Below are 21,586 nucleotides of genomic sequence, written 5' to 3'. Positions count from 1 at the left end.
GAGTGATCCCATTATTGCAGTGTTGCCACTTGCGCTCCTCTGTAGCCACCTACAAACTGATAATACACACATTTTGCAAATAAAAATAAAAGTAAAAATAGAAGATTATGGGCCATGATCCATTCATCTGCATTTGGACCCCAAGGACAGCTTTGTACTGCGATACTGCACAATATCTTCTAAAGTGTCTTACCACAACTTATTACACACTATGAAGTGCATATTCCTGAAAACTAGTACCGAGAGATCATATCTTTTAACAACAAAAATTACCATTAAGAGAAGTCACCGATGTTTAAAGATGCCCATAAACTTTTCACAACTGCACGAAAGCACAGATGATGGAAAACTTCACATAATCATGGTGGGAAAATGAGAATTTTCACTTTCCCCCAAATTCCCATTTCAAAATTAAGGATGGAAAATAATTAAAAGGGGAAAATTATGAAGGTGAATGTGGACAGTATGAAAGAGGGAGGGGTGTTTGTGTGTGTGATAATTTTTCTCGAGACAGATGACATTGAGTGGATTGATCAACAAATATCCAAAGTATTTTCTATTCCTGATCGTTATGGAAAACATTTACAAAAAAATGCCTTACTAAGAATTTAAATATTTTACAAGTTGCTTTACGTCGCAATGACACAGATAGGTTGTGTGGCAACGATGGGATAGGAATGGGAAGGAAGTGGCCGTGGCTGTTGTAAAAATGGGAAACCACAGAAAACCATCTTCAGGGCTGCCGAACATTGGGTCGAACCCACTATCTCCCAAATGCAAGCTTACCGCGACCCTAACCGCACGGCCAACTAGCTTGGTAGGATTTAAATAATGGATGACAGACGTTTTATTAGGTTTGTAACCTAATGTATTTTTGGTTTGAATTTTTCCCAATTAAACCTTTTTAAGTACCTAACTTGCCTAGGGTTGGTGTAATTTGAGTTCATAAGAACTTTAAAGCACCTTTTACTTCAGTAATATATTATAACCAAATTAGTTAAATTTAGGGTTATTTTTAAGACAGGAAGAGGTCAATACACTTGAAGTTACAACAAAATTATTCTAGGTCACAGTGCAATGTATAAAAACCTGATTGGAAAATATTACCCATGGCAACAAGTTATGGGTCTCTGAACTTATAAAAGGCTGTTTTTACATATAAATTACCCCAGTCCACCCAATATGATTTTAATTCACTGATATTTCCACAAAAATTTAGTAGTGGTATACCTACACAATAGTCATGGAAAAATAGTTTCTTAAACATCAGTGCAAATTATTAATTTCAATTGACACAAGTAAACAGAACTCTCGTTTTACATCCAGTTTGTTTATATCATCTTACAGATGACTAACAAGTACAGATCTAACAAATGTGCCACCAGGAAGATAAAATGTATGTTGGATTTTGTTATATAAGCAAGTAATTTTAAAAGATCAGTTTCACCATTACTTTCTAGGCATCTCCCTTGACTTCACTTGATTTACAAGGCGAATGTCTTATGAGATAAGGAACTTTGCTGTCAAGTTAATCTGAAAACTGGTAGAGAGAGATCATATCTCTTAACAACAAAAATAACCATTAAAAGAAAGTCACTAAAGATACTGAATGGTAGTGAACAGCTAATGGCAATATTTAAACTAAATACAAATTGCAAGTTAGTAGTTTCAGAAAAAACTGCAGCATGTACTCTATATAAAATAAAAACATTTTACACACAGCAAGTTATAGATAAAATATGCTGTACATAACATAATGATACAGAATCACACACACATGCCTTCTGCGGAAATCAAAGGTCCATTTAAAACAATGCTATACACATCTGTATGAATTCAAACTGTGTCCAAAGGCTATTTTAACAAAATACACTGCACATGTACTTTTTGTCCATTTTATGATTTAAAAACAGTCTTTTTTGAAGTACATAACACAGTTAGTCTCCATCATGAAGAAGCAAGCTGTCATCATCAAGATCATCGTAACTAAATGAACCCGATTCAGATGAGCCTGGGGTTCTCTTCACACGCACAACACGTGCTGATGTTGAGATGTCTGTTCCCACAGATATGTCGGGAAGAGACAACCTAAAATGTCAAGAGAGAATGTTGTTACAAAAAACACGTATTATATTCAGGAAATAAACAATGAATAGTGGAGTAAATTGAAAGCATGTAAACAATGTGGGCCATTAAGTCACCATACCTCTACACATGTGAGCTGTGCAATTGGAAGTCTCCAGGTCTTTAACAAAAGAGTCTATCTACCTGTCAAACATTTCTGTTCATGAAAGTGGATTTTATGTTGCACAAAGTGGGTGGGTCTATAGCAACTGAAAGAATACTACACCAAATTATTATTTAGCAACATTCTTTTTGTATGGGCAAGAACAGGTCATGTAATGGAGTTCCAGATGAGATCTGGGAAGTCTACAGCAATATAAGCACAAACTTAGCTTGAGAGAATCGAGTGTTTTCAAAGACAGTTATACAGTCTTAGAATGGAAATCTTTTCTTATAAACAACTAAAGAACAGGGGCCTCAATAATGAATCGGCATCCTGTCTTAAGAACCTTCCCAGAACAAAACTTTTTAATGCAATTTTCCTGTATGGCCATTTTTTGACCTGGAAAATTGCTGAAGTAATTAAGTCCCTAAAAGACAAAAAGTTCCCACAGAACTATAGGTCAGTTTCCCTTCTTCCCATAATTTTCAAGTCCTTTGAGATCCTATTCCTAACCCAACTGAATATTATCATAATCATTAAAAATTTCATTGCGATTTGTTTTGACGGTTTACAGTTACAAAATAAAATGTTAATTAAGTTCAACCTAATCAATACTTACATTACTCGTGATTAGTTACAATTGATCAGTACATGTTTCAGCTTGTTTCAAGCTATCATGAGCTGACAAACAATGGTAAAGAATAATCACTCTCTCTCATAACTAAAAGTCATACATAAAATATAGATTTAAAACATATGAAAACAATGAACAGTTCAGCTTTAGGCAGGGCTATTCCACTACCCATCAGCCAACTTGCTTAATGAAGGAAATAAGGATGGATTTTAATCGCTGTTGGCGAACAGGAGCCTGTTTTCTTGACATTTCGCACGCGCACAATAAGGTTTGATACATAGGTCTGATTTTTAAATTAAAGAGATTAGGCTTCCCCTCGTTCGTTCTACCTGGCAGACAGTAAATTTCAGGTTCAGGTTGGCAAGACTCGGCCAGACCCGTGCTCTATAAAGGTGGATGTCCCGTCGAGGCAATGTGATCTCACCAAAAATTTTCATCCATATACGACCGACATGCCAAAATCTATGCACGCAGAATCATATTTGTACATGGACGACACAGCAATATCTGTAAATTACAGAAAAGTCCCACCTATACAAGTTCATACTCTCAAACCCTGGTTAGAGAAGTTGAGAATTAAAATTAACATCTAAAAAAGTACCGCTATGCTCTTTACAAACACCATCCTGCCGACCCCATGTCCCTGATGTTTTTCGGCAAATGCATTAGGTGGACTAAGAAAAAAAATCTAGGTGTCACCCTGGACACAGGAATAAAATTTGCCGATCATATCAGATGTATTACAGCACAAGTAAATGTCCGCCTCTTCAAATGAATGCCAATGATAAGTACCACAAATTATAAACTTCATATTTTGTCTGTACTGTCAACCTTAACGGGCTTATACAATATTAAATAGAAGGAAGGATCCACCTTTCAATACTCTGTTATTAAGTTGAACAAAATAGAAGTTACAACCTGTTCATTTGGGACCGGTTTCAACACATTTGAAGTGTCATCATCAGCCAATTAGCAAAGCAGTGCAAAAATTACGTCATAAAGATCTAAAAACACATAACTCAATGATCACAGACAAAAAGAGTACGTAGAAAAATTAACTCTTTCGTGCCGAAGCAATTCCAGTTGATGTTCATAACACAATGATCACAGTCAAAAGAGTAAAAAGATCAACACTATTTTGTGCCGAAACAAATCCAGTTGAAGCTCATAAGCAGGCCTCGTAAATCTTGTTGTACCGCATTCACATATGAAGACGTATGAAAATGTTGTATATGAGGTTAATAACGAGTTAAAGGACGTGATCTAAAATGAAAACTTGAAGGATAACTCGTTATGAAATTGAACTTGTGATATGCAGTTATGTATAGTTGTTAGGTGTTGTAGGCATTTGTTTCTCCGGCCGAAGAGTAAAAAGCAACGTAATTGAAGTAATTCAAAGCAGATATATAAATCTTAAAAAGAATTTAAATCGTTACAGAGAATAAAACCAAATAAAAATATTTTTAATGAATTAAAATATGAGGCTCAACTCGAACACCTTGCCATGGTGATTGATAAATGAATGGGAGACGATAAAAGAGAAAAGGGTGAGGAATAATGAGCGCTTATTAGAGGGTGGGAGGGGAAGGAAAAATTGGGGGGGGATATCTAAGGAGGATCATGGGGGCGTTGCAGAAGGGGCAAGTAGCATGAGAGGGTATCGTGTAAATTGTGAAAGACTGATTGCTAGGGACCTGAAAAAAATTGCATTTGCGATAAATGCGAATTTTTGAATCTTATACTCAATCCAACCCTATGGTAATTCTAATGTGGAATAAAATAATTTTTACGCATAAATAGAAGTGCGACAAAATGCTAAGTTAGTATGAATATGCAATTTTGGTGCGAATTCTGTGAAAATGTGCTATTTTACTGGCGAAAACAACATATTTCAGCAAATCGTAAGAAATACTCAAAATATGATGCATAAATCTTTTGACCGTTCCGATCGATGAAGAAAAGTAGCCGATCGTTTGCTGCTTGCTGACTTTAATCGATACTTACAATAGGAATAGCAAGGGGAATAAGATCTCTATCGATAATTATCGAAAAGTAAACAGTGTCACGGAAATAACGAGATAGACGCAGCGCATGGCTTTCACCACAGAATTCGTCACCAACGAGGTTATCATCATGCTTCAACCCACTGTTCCTGTACACTCTGCGGCTTATATTGCCCTCAGTACCACTTGATTGATTGTAAGGAGAGATAAATTCCCTGAATTTCTATGCAAACAATGATAACTTTCAAGGGACCTTATAACCATTCTTTGTTAAAAGTACACAGTGTGTTTAATAAATCTACCGATTTGATTGTGATTAGTGATGGGAAGAATTGAATATAATGCATTTAAGAAATTTTGAGAATCGATACTTATATTCAAAATCATATTCTCGAGTTCAACATAACCTTTAAAAATCAATGTAGGCCTACCTGACGCCGTAGAAGATTTCCGTAACTGACTACAAACAATATATTGGTGACCAAATTACAACGGAAGATTTAAAAAAAGGGAATTCGCCATCATGTTGGATGCTTTTGTATCAAATGTACTTTATTTAATCAGATTAGAGAATTAAAAACTACTTGTGGCCGATTGTTGTTTGGTTTGGTGTTACAGGTATTAAGATTTTTCAGAGTTTGGCCGATCAAAGCTGCAGAACTGAATGAAGTCTTCACGGGAAACTGATCAAGTTTCCCCAGTAAAACTGAATGTAAAATTTCGAGATTGTTATGTCGCGTAACAGTAATTAACGTTTGAAACCGGCCCCACGGTTGAACTTGCCTGCCTCTCATCTGGAAAGCCCGGATTTGATTCCCGGCCAGGTCAGGCATTTTTATCTGGATATACCGTATTTCACGGCATAATCGTCGCACTTTTTATACCAAAATTTTCGAAAAAAATTGTAGGGTGCGACCATTATACGATGAATATTTAATACCAGTATTTGTATTACTCAAAAAATGTATTTATAACTAAATTGTATTTGATACAAATTTAAGATGCACGTAATACTCGCGTTTATACATCAAAATAATTAAAATAGTCTAAAACAAAATTAATAATTTTTCGCAACAATTCGGCGAACGTTTTTCCAACCTGAAAATAAAAATGAACGTATTAAGTTAATTTGTCATTAATTTGAGTATTAAAGTTAAAATATTACTCTTGCAAAAAATTATCGCTTTGTTGTGAAATGCGGACTTACCGGTACGCAATTTATTCCAAATCTTCGGTGTCGCTATCGCAGGTTTCGCTATCTGATGCGCCGTCCTCGCCTCTGTTAATACCAGTATCAGATTCTTCGTCTCCCTGCCACACTGCGTCATCTTCGGAACCGTCTAGTGCATTCGAAATCCCAGTCCTTTTGAAGCTCTTGGAGACTAGTTCAGGTGGTATAAGATCCCAACTCTTCTTCACCCACGAGCATAACAAGTCCAAGGGTGAACGCCTGATATTTTCGGCGGGCGTCAATTGCTGATCGCCGCTCATCATCCACTCGTAAAATCGACGTAAGTGGTCTTTAAAGGGTTTATTAACACATACGTCTAGTGGCTGCAAAGCAGATGTTAGGCCACCAGGAATGACTATCTGTCGTGTCTTATTTGTAGTGAGAATTTACTTAACTTCGTTCACGAGGTGACCTCGGAAACTATCTAAAACAAGCAGAGCTGGTTGTTTTAGTAGTGCACCAGGTCTTCTATTCCACACAGTTTTAACCCAGTCCAGCATGAGTTCTACGTCCATCCAACCCTTTGGTTGCACTCGTACATGAATTCCACGGGGAAACTGTATATTCTTAGGCATCGTTTTCCTCTTGAAAATGATGTAAGGCGGCAACTTTCTCCCGTCAGCTGTAATGGCTAGCATTGCCGTGCATCGCAACTTCTCACTACCGCTGGTTTTCATTAATACACTCCGTGATCCTTTTAGCGCAATAGTGCTGTTGCGAGGCATATCAAAAAAGATTGGAGTCTGATCGGCATTACCGATTTGAGAAAGCAAGTACGAAGTTTCCTCGCGCAAACGTATGACAAATCGGTGAAAATTTACAATCTTGTCCGTGTAATTAGCAGGCAACTTTTGGAGTGTTGTTCTCCTTCGCACTGACAGATTGTGTCGTCGCATGAACCCCTTAATCCACCCACGAGTCGCTTTAAACTGAGTTACCGGTATGTTGTGTTTGCGCGCTACCTCCTGTCCCTTAATTTGTAACATTTCATATGATACACTGCAGCCATTGTTACGTATTTCACTGACGTACCTAAACACTTCTTCGTCAATTATAGGAAACTTCCCTGTTTTAGGACCTCTAAACGCGCGTCTAGAAGGGTTTGTGCTTTTTAGCTTGTTTTTTACTTTCCGCCAGTCACGCACCAACTTTTCACTCACTGAAAATTTTCTTTCTGCAGCTCTGTTCCCGTGCTGTTCAGCGAAGGCAATTACGCTTAGCTCGAAGCCCGCAGAATAGTTTCTATATTTACCCATAATCGCTTATAAATGCTTCACACGTTAATGTTTTGCGATATAAATGACTTTCCGTAATTGTTCACTATTAAAACAAATTATTTCTGCAAACACCCAAAACACAAATTAAAAACTTAAATTCTCACGCACACATGTCTACAGTAATCACGTAAATCTGAAACAAATAAATGCATCTGTGATCTGTCCATTCCAGAGCAGCCAATACTGTTAGGCAGCAAGGAAGCATGCAACAATTTATCAGTTTAGCTCGTTGGTTGCGACACACTACTGCGCTTGCGCAAAGCTCGCAAACCGGAGCTCTAGCTAGCGCGGTGTAGATCTACTGTATAGTTGACTGTATTCCGAGACGTCAGTAACAAACATTCATTTTTTTCAATTTCTTTTAAACATACGGTAATTAGGTTAATATTTCTTCCCAGTTATTGATGATTTTACATTACATTACTGTCGAGTTTATAAAATAAAACTTTAATAGCATTGGATAATAATTATCTTGACTGCTTGGATAAAAGTTTTCATCCCATGCCCGGACACTTATGACGTAGTAGTAAGATAAGAGTCTAGCGATGACAACTGAGACATCGTAAATAATTCGGCTGAATAATTCCGTGGACATCTGCGTTATCGTCTTGGATTTCACTTCGTGCGCAATAACACAGGAGCCGGCCCCATGGTGTAGGGGTAGCGTGCTGGCCTCTTACACGGAGGCCTCGGGTTCAATTCACGGCCGGGTCAGGGAATTTTACCTGTATCTGAGGGCTGGTTCGAGGTCCATTCAACCTACCTAGCCGGTATTTCCTGGCGACGTTGCCGATAAGCGATAACTTACAGCCTTACGTATTTCAAATGGGAACTCATAATATGTAGGTGGTGAATAAATAGTACACTGTCTCGCGACCACGTTGTCAAACTGCCGATAGCCTACCGGTAAGCATAATATGTAGGTGGTGAATAAATAGTACACTGTCTCGCGACCACGTCGTCAAACTGCCGATAGTCTACCGGTAAGCCATGCGTCGTACATATACCGGTATTATTTATTTATATGTTGTGCAACATGTCGCAAACGTGACTGTGTTGCCAAATTGCCCATAAACCATACACGTATTTAAATTGCGCATTCATGTGCAACTTACGTTGCAGTTCCATTTACCTTTTAACCAGATTAGTGAACAAAATTTGGACGTGCGACGATTATGTAATTAAAGGTTTAAAGTCCGATTTTTGTATTGAAAATAAAGGATGCGACGATTACGCGGTGGCGACGATTATGCCGTGAAATACGGTAAGTTCCAGATTCACTCATTCTACGATTACCTTTAACTGAGGAGCTGTCTAATGGGGAGATGGTGACCCTGGTCTAAAGAGCCCGGATTAGCGGCTGAGAGGATTCGGGACACTAACCATGTGTCACCTCGTAATCTGCAAGCCTTCGGGTTGAGCAGCGTCGCTTGGTAGGCGGAAGTTCCATTGGGGCTTTAGTTTGGTTAAGGAGTGTTTGTAAGGTTATAATTATACATATTTCATGTTTAGCCAAATTCTTTACGGTTCATTCATTCCCGGATTTTCCGCCTTCACGTGTTGTATGGTTTTATTCCGGGGTCCCTCCAAAAATGGAGAATCGAGGTTCCACTGTATGACCTTTCTTTGTTTTATTCAATTGTTCAAGTTTATTAAATATAGACTGCTAGATAATACAAATGTAGAACAGAGTGAACTCAGAACATTTCATTGGAGCATAATTTCATTACACCTAGAATTTCACTTGCTTTATAAATGTCTACATTTGTGGATCTATTCAGTACTTAATATAATCCTCAGCCTTATAACAATGATGCATACCCACGCATCCCATGCCGTTCCATGTACTCAATCCCTGCATATATCACACACCAAAAATGTTCACACTTATTTTTGGTCAAGAAAGTGCTAGTTATATGCAAGCAAATATAGTGTATAGTATTTTCTCACTACCTGTAATGCAAAGTGTTACAATATCTTCTAATTTGTGGTTTCGTTGACACCAACCATACCGACTACCTAATAGTATATCCTCCTGGTATCCATTGCTAACAGACATCTCTGTACGCTGCATCACCACTTCCTTCCAACCACTAGATCACCTTCCACAAAGGACACTGCTCACTATACCACAAGCTCTCATGACTCTCCCAGAAGCTACAATATTTTATAAAGGCCCATCGGTACATTATCAGACTTGATGGGTCTTATTCGTTAACTAGGTTTCTCATTTCTGACAGTTCCCTTGTAGGTCCTACAAATTGCTTTGGAATTTAGCAAGAAGTCTGATTTTCCATTTCCCTCAACCATACCATGCTTTATCAAGCCCATTCAGCTCAAAGAAGACCCCTTACAATTTTGCTATATAAATAAGAATAGTTGTTTTAAGGAGCCAAACATTAACATCATCAGCACTAGCTAGTCTATTTCTTCATTCTGAGCCTGTATACGAGCAATGGAGCATGCTCAACAATCTGCAAATTGTCAGTCCCTCTTTTCACATTAAAACACACAGGTTGTGCTAAATTCTTTAACACTCTCCAGCCTAAATTTATTTGACACATGAATTTTTTTTAAATCCCCTTCAAATAGTTAAGAATAAAGTTTCTGTGCAAAAATCCATACAATTTTAGGAAAAATAAAGAAAACAGAACAGCGATTCCAAATGGAATATGAAAGAGCTACTTACGAAATTCACAGAAAACATGAAAGTTAGTGATTCCAATTGGAAATTACAGGCCTGGAGAGGGAAGTTAAACTCTGAATTGAGTCTTTGTAGAAGAGTATTGTTCATAGAGATAATACAATATATTAAAACATCAACGTGGTATATGTACAAAATGAAAAATTAACTTACTCATTTTCTGAGTTGGGTGGATCCCAACCATGAAGTTTCTGTCTCCAAATCTTCACCATCCCATCCCATGCTCTTCGGCTGTACTTCAAATGCTTTGGTGGAGTCTTTGGATGTGTCTTTGACCTCTTGTCTCTGAAATAATATTTTTATTCAATGTAAATATTGAAATTTCAATTAAATTTAGTATATTATGCCACTGAAAATAAATGCAAAGCAAAATTTTTCATTCAACTTCATTATGAGTAAGTATTATTTTGTCCAAACTATTGATCTCTACGCCTCGGCTCGGCTATTGGAGAAACAAATACATAGTCTAGTTTATATGAATAGCCGCTATATGTCAGTAGGTGGAACATTCACAGATGGTATCGACAGTTTGTAGATACAGGATGTGTATGTAAAGGAAAGAGTCCTGGCTGCCCTCGTGTTCCTGAAGATGTTGCACGAATTGAAACTGCTTTCCAACGTAGTCCTTCAAAATCAACTCGTTGTGCCCGTCGGGAGTTACAACTGCCTACAACAATAATTTGGCATGTTTTGAGATGTCGGTTGGTTATGAAGCCGTACAAGTTACAGCTGTTAGAAGCGCTGTGTCCTGATGACAAACGCAAACGTGTGGCATTTTGTAACAAGATTCTTGATGCTATTGACAATAACACTTTCGCACAATGCAGTGTGTTCAGTGATGAAGCGACTTTCAACGTTAGCGGTCAGGTGAGCAAACACAATGTTCAAATTTTGGGCCTACAGAACCCACATGCAGTCACTGAACATGTACGAGATTCGCCCAAAGTCAATGTGTTTCGTGCGATATCCCAACCATCTGTTTACGGCCCATTCTTCTTTGATGGAAACACGGTTAATGCTCAGCAGTATCTCGCTATGTTACAAAAGTGGTTGTTTCAGAGGCTCCACAAAGACAACTTCATTCTTCAACAACATGGGGCACCCCTTCACTGGAGTCGTCAAGTGCGTGAATATCTGAATGAAACTTTACCGAACCGTTGGATTGGTCGCCATGTCTCAGCTGGGCTCCACGGTCACCGGATTTGATACCCTGTGACTTCTTCCTGTGGGGTTTCGTTAATGACAACGTTTATGTACCACCATTCCCACAGAACCTGGAAGAGATGAAAAACCGGATCCGTACTGCCATAACATCAGTGACGAAGGACATGCTTGCCCCAGTATGGGAGGAATTTGAGCATCGATGTGATATTGTTCGTGTCGCGGATGGAGGACATATTGAACATCTGTAATCTGAACTTGAGAGGTTCGTAAATATGTTTGTACAGTTTCATATTCGTATGTCTTACAGTTTAATAAATATATGCATTCAAAATACGTATATTCTTTTTGAAACACCCTGTATAATACTGCACAGTCCGTTCAAAAACATATTATCATCCTCTGACATGCTCATAATTTATGATAACCATCAGAGGAAAAAAATACAGTATTGAAAAAAGTCTATTTTTACTTAACTACAGCCAAAACTGGTTAGGTCGTTTTTGTGGGGACCGAAAAAAATAACATCCTATTTATTTATTGAACTGAGCGGTCATTAGGAGCTTTTGACCTGGATTATAGTAAGGTTGACTACCGAAATCACAAGACGGGCGAGGGAAGAATGAATCGCCTGTGAAAGACCAGGGTTCAGATGTCATATCACCGAGAGGGAAGAAAACAAAATATGATGGCCTAAAATGATGCATGCCAACAATTCTGTGGCTTGGTTCTAGAAGGGCCAATGTCATTTTTTATCGAAATTGAGATATTAACTGATACAAACGCGTTTTATCCTGGCTTGCAACATGTTAAAAGGGCCAATGTCTCTGTTAAGTACTAAATGAACAGTTAAAGTTTTATTAAATAAGCCCTTGCCAATAATGTTAGATTACCAATAAAGATTAGAGACCTGGCAATTTTTAAAGAATACGATAGAAAAAATTAGCGTTTAATCAAGTGACTTCCACAAAGAAAGTATAAAGTTATTTGTTGAAAAAAAAAAAAACAGCTGGAAAACTATAATCAAAACTTCAAATGCTCATAGCTCAAAAACAGGTTTTTTGACATTGGCCCTTTTAAAACCAAGCCACAGAATTAAGATAACTGACTGACTAGCGTTGTTAGTTGAGGTTTTTCTGTCTCTTCTGCTGCTTTTCGTATCCGCTAGATGGCATTACTAATGCAAATACAAAACATTAACCCAACAACAAGGGGTACACAAGAGTTAGCGTTTATAAAAGTCATTCGACAAGCCTAGCATAATTCTGACAAGTGTGATTGTAATGATTAAATCCAACAAAACAATTACGCTGTTAAATTTAAGGCTAGGTTTGAACGTAAAAATAATTACGATGAAAACAAAGAAACAAGTGTTTACAATTATAATTAATGAAATAAATAATGAAATAATACATTTTAAGAACACCAACACAGCAAAACATCAAGGAAGTTCATAGAGACGCGAACTATACACGTCCCTTACAATTATGTTTAAGGTTATCCAACATCTAGGCGATTTGCACACGTTTCATGTGTGGATTAGCATCCGCTTTCTCAATAAACTTTAATTTTTCATCATTTGTAAACTGTTAAGCTTTCTTCTTCTCCATAACTGAATGTCCTGCAAAACACTATGCGTAAGTACAGTAGGCCTAATTTATGTATGTTGTTACACAATTTACTCCTCTCTCTATATAGTCATCAGCTGTGAGGCTAGTTGGCAGCAGCTCTCCATTCTTCATGTTTCTCTGTTTTCTTTTTCAGTTCGTAGTAGAAGTCACATCTCATGTCATCTAATATTTCCGTCATGTACTCTGATCGTCATCTATAATTTTTCCCCCTTCTTCAATAACCCAACATGTCTAAGTATATGGCCTGTTAGATGATCCTGCTGTCTTTTTATTTGTGTCTAAGTATATGGCATACAGAAAATATTTCAAAAGTCTAAGAGATAAGGACAAAGAACTTTATAAGTTGGCAAAAAAAATAATCTAAGCAGGTTGTCAGAGCAGAAAGAGAAAAATGGTTGAATGAATGGAGTGATAAACTAAATGAAGATGTAGATGGCAACAGAAAAATGTTGTATCGAATAATGAAGAATAGGAGGGACCAAAAACAGACTAATTATCTGACTAGTGATAGTGGGTATCTCATTACAGATTATTATTATTATTTATTTTCCACCAATTGTAGGTACAATTTATGGATGGTGAAGATGAGCTGTTCAATGTGAATATCACAAACATTCCATTAGATAGATTAGTTAATGATAGAGGACACTATAACAAATCTGACATGGAATGATATAGAATACGCATGTCAATACATCAAAACAGGAAAATCAATAGGCACTGATGAAGTGTGTGGTGAAATGATCAGATCTCTGGGTGATGCAGGAAAGCAGTGGATGTATAAACATTTCACAAGATATGGAAGGATGGGCAGATACCAGCAGATTGGAAAAAAGGTATCTTCATTCCACTCTTTAAGAAAGGTGACAGGAAGAAATGTTCCAATTACAGAGGAATTACATTAACTTCCCAAGTGAGAAAGCTGTATGAAAGGATTTTAGAAAGGAAAATAAGACCAATGATAGAATTAAAGTTATCAGAGGAACAATACAGATTCCGGAAAGACAGATCAACAGTTGATTAATATCTGGTCTGCGTCAGCTAAGAGAGAAGTATTATGAACATAATAAGGTCCTTTGGCTGGCCTTCCTGGATATCAAAAAGGCCTTTGATGCTGTAAGCAGGGACAAAGTCTGCGAAGTGCTGAGAAACGGTGGAATCAATAATGACATAATAAAACGAATTGAGAATTTATATGAAGACATCAGTAGTCGCGTCAAAACACCATCAGGAATGACGGAACCCTTTTTTTTTGCTAGGGGTTTTACGTCGCACCGACACAGATAGGTCTTATGACGGAACCCTTTAGAATAACTACGGGTCTAAGACAAGGTGGAGTTCTGGCACCTCTTCTCTTCATTACTGTGATGAATGAGATTCAACAAGTATGCCAAAACATTGGTGACAACAAAATGAAAGTCATGTTATTTGCTGATGACATCCGTATATGGAGAGATTCCAAGGAGGAACTTCAGGATCAGATCAATGCATGGACAGTAACAGCTAAAGGGTACGGCCTAAGATTCAGTCAGGAAAAAAAGTGAAGTTTTGGTTATGCAGAGAAATGGTCAACCTGACGGTTACACTGAAATAGAGGGTAAACAACTCAAGATGTCCAACAAATTGAAATATCTAGGAAGCATGATATCAGCAACAGGCTCCATTGAAGAGGAACTTAGCAGCAGGATTCAAGCTGGAGGAACATTTTATTGAGTTGTCCGAGACCTAATATGGAACCCAAAAGTACCATTGAAATGCAAGCGAGCAATTTATCTGACTTATTACGTGCCAATTTTGACATATGGGAGTGAGACCTGGACCGTGAGTAAAAAGAATGAAGCAAGGATTCAGGCAGCTGAAATGAGATTCGTCCAAGCGATGGTTGGCAAAACAAGATGAGATAAAATTCGTAATGAGAACATCAGGGACATGGCTCAGGTTTGCAGAATGCAGGATAACATAATTCTGCCTAGACTCAAATGGTATGGTCACATGTGAAGGATGGATCCTGATCGCATAACCAGAAAAAGGTATGATCTGCAATTAAATATTCAAGACTAAGAGGGAGGCCAAGAATGCGATATAGACATGGTGAAAAACAACATTCAGCAACGAGGAGGGGACTGGGACAACACTGAAGAAGGAGAAAAGTGGAGGGGCTTCATTCGCCGACCAATATCGTACCTGGAACGATGTGGGATATGTATGTACAAGTTAATGATCTGGGTTAAATGAAGTATGGTATTGAATTAGAGAGTATCTATTAAGATGTTATTTATAATGATATAAAACATAATCTTAAGGGTGAGAACTAATTTAAAGAGTAAATGTTAACCAGATGTTAAGTAGAGAGAAGAGGTGGAGAACTTTTTAAATGTGTATGGTCATTTAGGTTGGTTTTATTCGCTTTTTTTGCAATGTAGCTTTCAATTGTTTCCTTAATATTCACGGATTTACTTTTATTTTCTGTGTGTATAATTTTTAGATCTGTGTTGATGTCTGTGAAATGGTGTGGCCTGTCATATATGTGCTCTTCAAAGACTAAATGCCGATTGTATCCGATTGCGTATCTTGCGTGGAAACTACATCGTGTTTGGCCTGTATATGTGGCATTGCAGTTAGGCTCTTGGCACTTTGAGCTCATAGACTCCTGACTTGGAGAAAGGGTCTTTTTTGTTTAGGTTGCATTTGCTGATGTGTCTCTGCAGTGTATTGTTCGTTCTAAGAGTCTGTACTACGACAGCCAGAGAAAAGTGCGATTTATCTGGAAGTATGGTTTAAAACGCATACTAGGACTTTCGTTTATGTGCAATCTGGGAGAATATTCTTGAGTTTAGCTATGCCAAAGTTCGAGGCAGTTAGCGCTCTTATCTGGGACTTTGCTCCCACCGGGGATGCTACTGTAAGAATTAAGATGGCTGCACATAAAGATGAATCTACATCTGCATGATGCTATATGAAAAATAAGTTGTTATAAAGTAATTTATGTATATATTTATAAGAAACAGGGTCTTTTTTAGCTTGTTCCGCAGCACCACTCAAAGCACGCCACGGCTGGCACAATGACACACCGTCGCTAGCCAGTATGATGAGCGCTTTTCTTCCCCACTACTCACGGCAATTCACACTTGTAGAAATCCATTTCTAGTGAAACTATTAGTCTAAAACCTACCTAGCATTACATTTGGTGTTGAAAATGTTGTCCCTCAGCTGCCAAACACGTCTGACACCTCGTAAATAGGTTTGCAGACACTCAGCAAATCTCAGCCCGTATGATGTTCAAAATAACTTATGTAATGTTCTCGTGTAGTTCTTCTCTTGTGTGAGGGTTGTTCACATACACTTTTCCCTTCGGTATCCCCCACGGGTAATAATCACAGGGATTTAAATCAGGAGATCTAGGGGATAATTAACCACACAATCTTTGAAAACTTCCCTGTTACCTCCATAAACCGATCAGCAGTGTGTGCCGTCACATTATCTTGCATGAAATAACCATTACTCCTTTCTTCTTCAGTCAGCTCTTGAAAGAATGGTCTGAGAATGAGGTCTATATATCGATCAGCATTTATTGTTTCACAGAAAAATATAGGCCCTATAAATCTCTGAGCACTTTACCTTTAGCTTCTCAACACGCTGTCCAAGGCTGATTCAAATCCTTCCGATTGAACTGAGAAATGTTAGTTCACCTGTACTACATCAGAAGAGAAGATGGAAGGACAACTTATTACCATTAACCGTTTCTTACCTTATAATTTTATTAATACATCAATGTATCATTTTAACGAACACAACAAGCCTTCAAGACAACGTGTGTAATGAGATATACTAACGCACAGTTCTACACATTCTTTACACGAACAACTAAAATTACATTTTTACTTTGACAACATCTGAATAACAAGTGTCTCAACGGACTGACAAATTATCACCAAAGATTCAAATGCAACCGTAAATATGACGTGATGATTTGAATATTAGCACATAAACAGATCAACAAAAACAGGGTATCAAATGATTGCCTATAACTATTTTATTTAGCACACAGTGTAAATAAGCATTTCAAAAAGACTTTTATACGATGACGTGTCAAAATATTTAATTAATCTTTTATTGTTAAAAAACTGTGTATGTATTAATGTGTCACAATGTCAATTTTAATTATCATGTCCTTTCTCAATTGTGTGATTAAATGTTGAAACCGGCACCATTATTAAATCAATGATGTAAATAATATCTTATACAACTCGTAATTTGTATTGAAAAGGTTGAACCTTAAAAAAACTTATCTCTGTGATCTCACTTCAATACACAAACAAAAATGAAGTTTATATCTTTGAATAACCGTACCTCTGTTGACTGCTGATGCTCCATAAACTGCACATAAATGTTTGTGAATTTTTCCATTTCTTGCTCTGCAGTGAGAAATTCAATGACAACATGCTGCTTGTAACGTACATCACTTACAGACGGCATGTTGAACCACTGCTGCAAGTACACTATCTGTCAGAAGAGACAGAAAATTTGAGCATGCTCTCCAAAAACTTCAAAAAATTCCCATCTAAAGTTTTGCATTCGTATCATTGTTGGAGGCTGAGAATGCGGTGCATTATTTTCTGGATCACCTTCGTACATTTTTCAACATTCTTGAGTAATGTTGTAGTAAAAATCACTGACAGTTTTCATCCTGTCACCACTATGAGCTACAAAAGTAAAAGGGTTAAGGGTATGAAACTTATCCACCACATCTGCTTCAATGACAGATTGGTATACCATCACCAAAATACACTGCCTGTAATTTCTGAAGATCACGAATTGAGATAAATCATTTTGAAAGAAAGAAGAATTCACTGTCTTGCCTCATCAAGCACAGGAAAACAGACAAGATGTTGCTAAATAACATTCACTGTCTAGACTAATCAAAACCATTTTGATATGAAAACCCTGTCACAAATTCACACATTAAAAAAAAATATATATATATATATATATATACTGAAAGAGTTCTAAATAATGTTAGAATTTTCATCAAGATTACATACTTTGGTACTAGTTTTATGTAGCGGTCATAGCCCACAGTATTCTTGCCATAATCTATTTGTTTCTGCCGCCGTGCCAGTACAGCTTCATCTGTTTCCAAAGGAAGCTTCTTGTAGTCTGCAGATCTCTTTCTGCCCTTCTTATTTTCATTACTTCTTTCACTGAGAGAGCTACTGGTACTGCTGCTTGTAGAAGAATCCCTATAACAAACCAAGTCATATCATGTTTAATTTTTGATGTGTTCTTCACATTTTCTTCTGAATATCAGAAGAAAAATGAGGAAATTATTACAACAGAAACGATTTTGTATACTATAAAACCTCTATTAACATGAATTAACCAGATTTGAGGTGGAAAAAGACATGGTGAAGAAGCTACTGTGGAGCAGTTATCTGTTTATGCACGTAATTCAAAGAGAAAAGCTACAGAGGGCACAATGGCTTGGTAGATAGATAAAGTAATCGCCACGTAAGGCAATACCCCAGAAAGTAAATATTGCCGCCCGATGCTCTTCTTTTCTCTTTTTGTAATGGCTGATCACTGCTGCCAACCTGCCTGGTTACATATTAAAATCACCAGACATAACCATAACAAACTAACCTCAATGTAAACACCGATAATGAATGTTTCCCTACCCTAGTAAATGATAAAAGTTAAGATGAAATAAATCAAGATATTCATAATTAAGTCGATTTCCACGCTCAATGAGGAATTAAGGAAAAAAACACACTTTCTCACTCAAATTAATGTTACATATATCTGTCTTTATTTTGATATACAGCAGGCGTACTATAACCATATTCTTGAAAAGAAGGGCGTGTTAAACGATGCAAAGTCTTTGCAGTGTGATTTTCAAAAGTTCCAGACATCCAATGACTTCCCTTTCTTTTGCACGAACATTTCCTTCTCTCTTCAATACCGGTAACCAGTAAGGAGAGAGATTATTGGGCATATTTTCAGCCTGCAGGCTGGTCATATCTTCAACCTTATCAGGAAACATATAGGAATACTAATGTGCCAAGCTCCGTGAACGGAAATTAGGTCAGCTTTCAAGTTCACTGCGGATTTGAAAATAATAATGTTATAAGTTCTACTGCCAAAATTTCGTCCCGCAAGAGTTATTTCATGTACCGGTAGATCTAGACAAGAGACTGGCGTATTTGAGCACTTTCATCATTTCACACAAACTATGTTATTAAATTCATTATCCGAACATGCCACAATTCTACTTACCTGGTATTAGCCAAATAGATTTAAAATCCCACAGAAAAAGAAAATATGCTTTAAATATTACCGCAAATGTATCACTAGTGACTTTAACGGCAATGCGGTGGCAACACGCAATTCACGCTAGAACAGTGATTGAACGTTGCCAACGTGCCAGATTAACGGTAAATGTAAGACGTCGTATCGGCAAGTAGGGTCCCTAAACTGTATGGTTACCAACACTGAAAAAGACCCAACAGCAAGAAAAGTAACTATAAATCAATATCTTAATATTACAGGGGAGAAAGGGTAAGGTTGCACCCTTAGGGTACGTCCTTACACGGAGACTACTATAGATAATGACATTATCTGTGGCGAAGTTAGGGCTCAAAGTCATCTCTAAAGTCTTAAAATCCAAACCAAACCCCATGGTGCAACAGGCCTGAAGGGCCAGGGCCTACCAAGTGACCGCTGCTCAGCCCAAAGACCTGCAGATTATGAGGTGTGGTATGGTCAGCACGACAAATTCTCACAGCCGTTATTCTTGGCTTTCTACATCAGGGCCGCCATTTCACTGTCAGGTAGCTCCTCAATTGTAATCACGTAGGCTGAGTGAACCTCGAACCAGCCCTCAGGTCCAAGTAAAAATCCCTGACCTGGCCGGGAATCGAACCCGGGGCCTCTGGGTAAGAGGTAGGCACGCAACCCCTACACCGCGGAGCCGGCTCTAAAAACTTAACCACTGTAAAATATAAATCTATATATGATCAACAATTATACAAAAAGTCAATGGGATCCAATCAATAAGTGCTAATGGTAAGTCATTTTAAACATGATGGGAAGTAACAATCCTAACATTTGTATGTAAGGAATTCCATGACCTGGGCGCTACTATTTATAAAAGAGTGGTTGTATACAGTAGTATGGCGTGTATTGTGGTCATGATAGGACAAGACGTAAGAGAATGGTGAAGAGAGATAGTTGAGAATATTTGTGGAAAGAAATTCTTATAGAAGAGAACATGTGATTCACAGCACCGTTCTACTCCAGTCACGACATCTCCTTATAATATGGTGATATACCATATGTGCATCAAATCAGAGATTAAAAGACATATTTTATGAAATTTTTCAGTTTCCAGTTAATGTGTTATTTCAGTAACACGTATTGTCCCCATATTGCCACCAAAAATCTGGTGATGCCCAAACTAGCCAGTCACTCAAGCGTGTCCGATCCTAACTCTCTAAGCAAAGTCTAAATTTTACCGCTAATACAGATTTTGGGGAACATATACTTCGACAGACGAACACTGTATAACAGATGAAGCTATCTACTAGGCAATGGGCAACAGTTGGTGAAAACAAATTCCTAATTTATTCAAAATATCCACAAACATAGTAAGGCAAAGAAATCAATAAAAAAACTGCAGATTAAAAATCATGAATACAATAACTTTCAATCAAATTTGAATGTGTTTGTAACGTCCAGAGTTCTTTACTTCAATCAACATGAAAGTTACCTCTAAATTCTTGGCTTTAACATACGTGCTGTTGTATTTTATTTCTCATTGAACACATGAGTAGCTAATTCCATATCCACAAAACATTGTGGTGAAATCCTAACCAACCTCTACGTGAATATTTAGGGGATTACTAATAATTAAACTCTAATACTCGGTTACATGAATCGCTTTAAGTTACTCATTATGCACAACACATTTATCTTAAAATCATATATAAAATCCCTCACATGGATTTCAATTCACCATGGACACAAGTTATTTACAACACAAATTAAATCAACAAATAATAAATAATGCACTCACAATACCTGTAAACACAATGTCAGTCTCACTTACAGACTAAAATACACAACACTGACATCGGCCATTAAACACTCCTCGCCTGTCATGCATGTCGACGATGATTAACACTGATATGAACCTGGAATATACCCTTCCCGGGTCTCAAACAGCGAAAACTTTCCCACGCGCTGCCCGTCTTTTGACGGGATCATGTTCGTCACACCCCCCAAGTTATTAAATGATTGTGCGGACAATTTCTACGCATAGGCCTACATTCATGACAATCCTTGGGATTTTAATTATTACCTCGCCAGACAATACATTAGTCCTGACGGCATTACTCACTACGAGATCACACATGCTCCCTACTCTCATTAATACATTTGACAATGCTATCTTACACACATGAATGACTATGGCCATCCAAGCCATCTCTATAACTTGAAGAACTCAATTCTCAATATCACATTCATTTATTCATATTGAAGGTTTCTATGCACTCCGCCACATTAAATATTTCAATCTTATTCCTCACAATTACTGTAGCGCCGAATGAAGACTCTATCCTCATCTATCTGTAACGTTCTACTTAATATGACGACCCCTTACCATGTCTACTTAATTTGATGACCCCTTACCATGTTAAACACTCCTTCGACGATATCACC

General features: G+C 37.5%; 1 protein-coding gene across 1 annotated transcript in view; it reads right to left on the bottom strand.

Moving 5' to 3' along the window:
• Nucleotides 1–561: 561 nt before the first annotated feature.
• The window catches only part of Slbp (Stem-loop binding protein), a 42,301-nt gene continuing 21,276 nt past the window's right edge, over nt 562–21,586 (bottom strand). Inside the window, exons 3-5 of the mRNA XM_067149911.2 lie at nt 17,911–18,108; nt 10,230–10,361; nt 562–2,088 (exon numbers count right to left, since the gene is read on the bottom strand). Coding sequence (XP_067006012.2) covers nt 1,938–2,088; nt 10,230–10,361; nt 17,911–18,108 — 481 coding nt within the window. The 3' untranslated portion in view covers nt 562–1,937. The remainder of the gene's footprint in view (nt 2,089–10,229; nt 10,362–17,910; nt 18,109–21,586) is intronic.

Source organism: Anabrus simplex, chromosome 1 (assembly GCF_040414725.1).
Source record: "Anabrus simplex isolate iqAnaSimp1 chromosome 1, ASM4041472v1, whole genome shotgun sequence".
NCBI classification, from domain to species: domain Eukaryota; kingdom Metazoa; phylum Arthropoda; class Insecta; order Orthoptera; family Tettigoniidae; genus Anabrus; species Anabrus simplex.
Note: the sequence above shows the minus strand (reverse complement) of the source record. Positions and strands in the feature narration are given on the sequence as shown.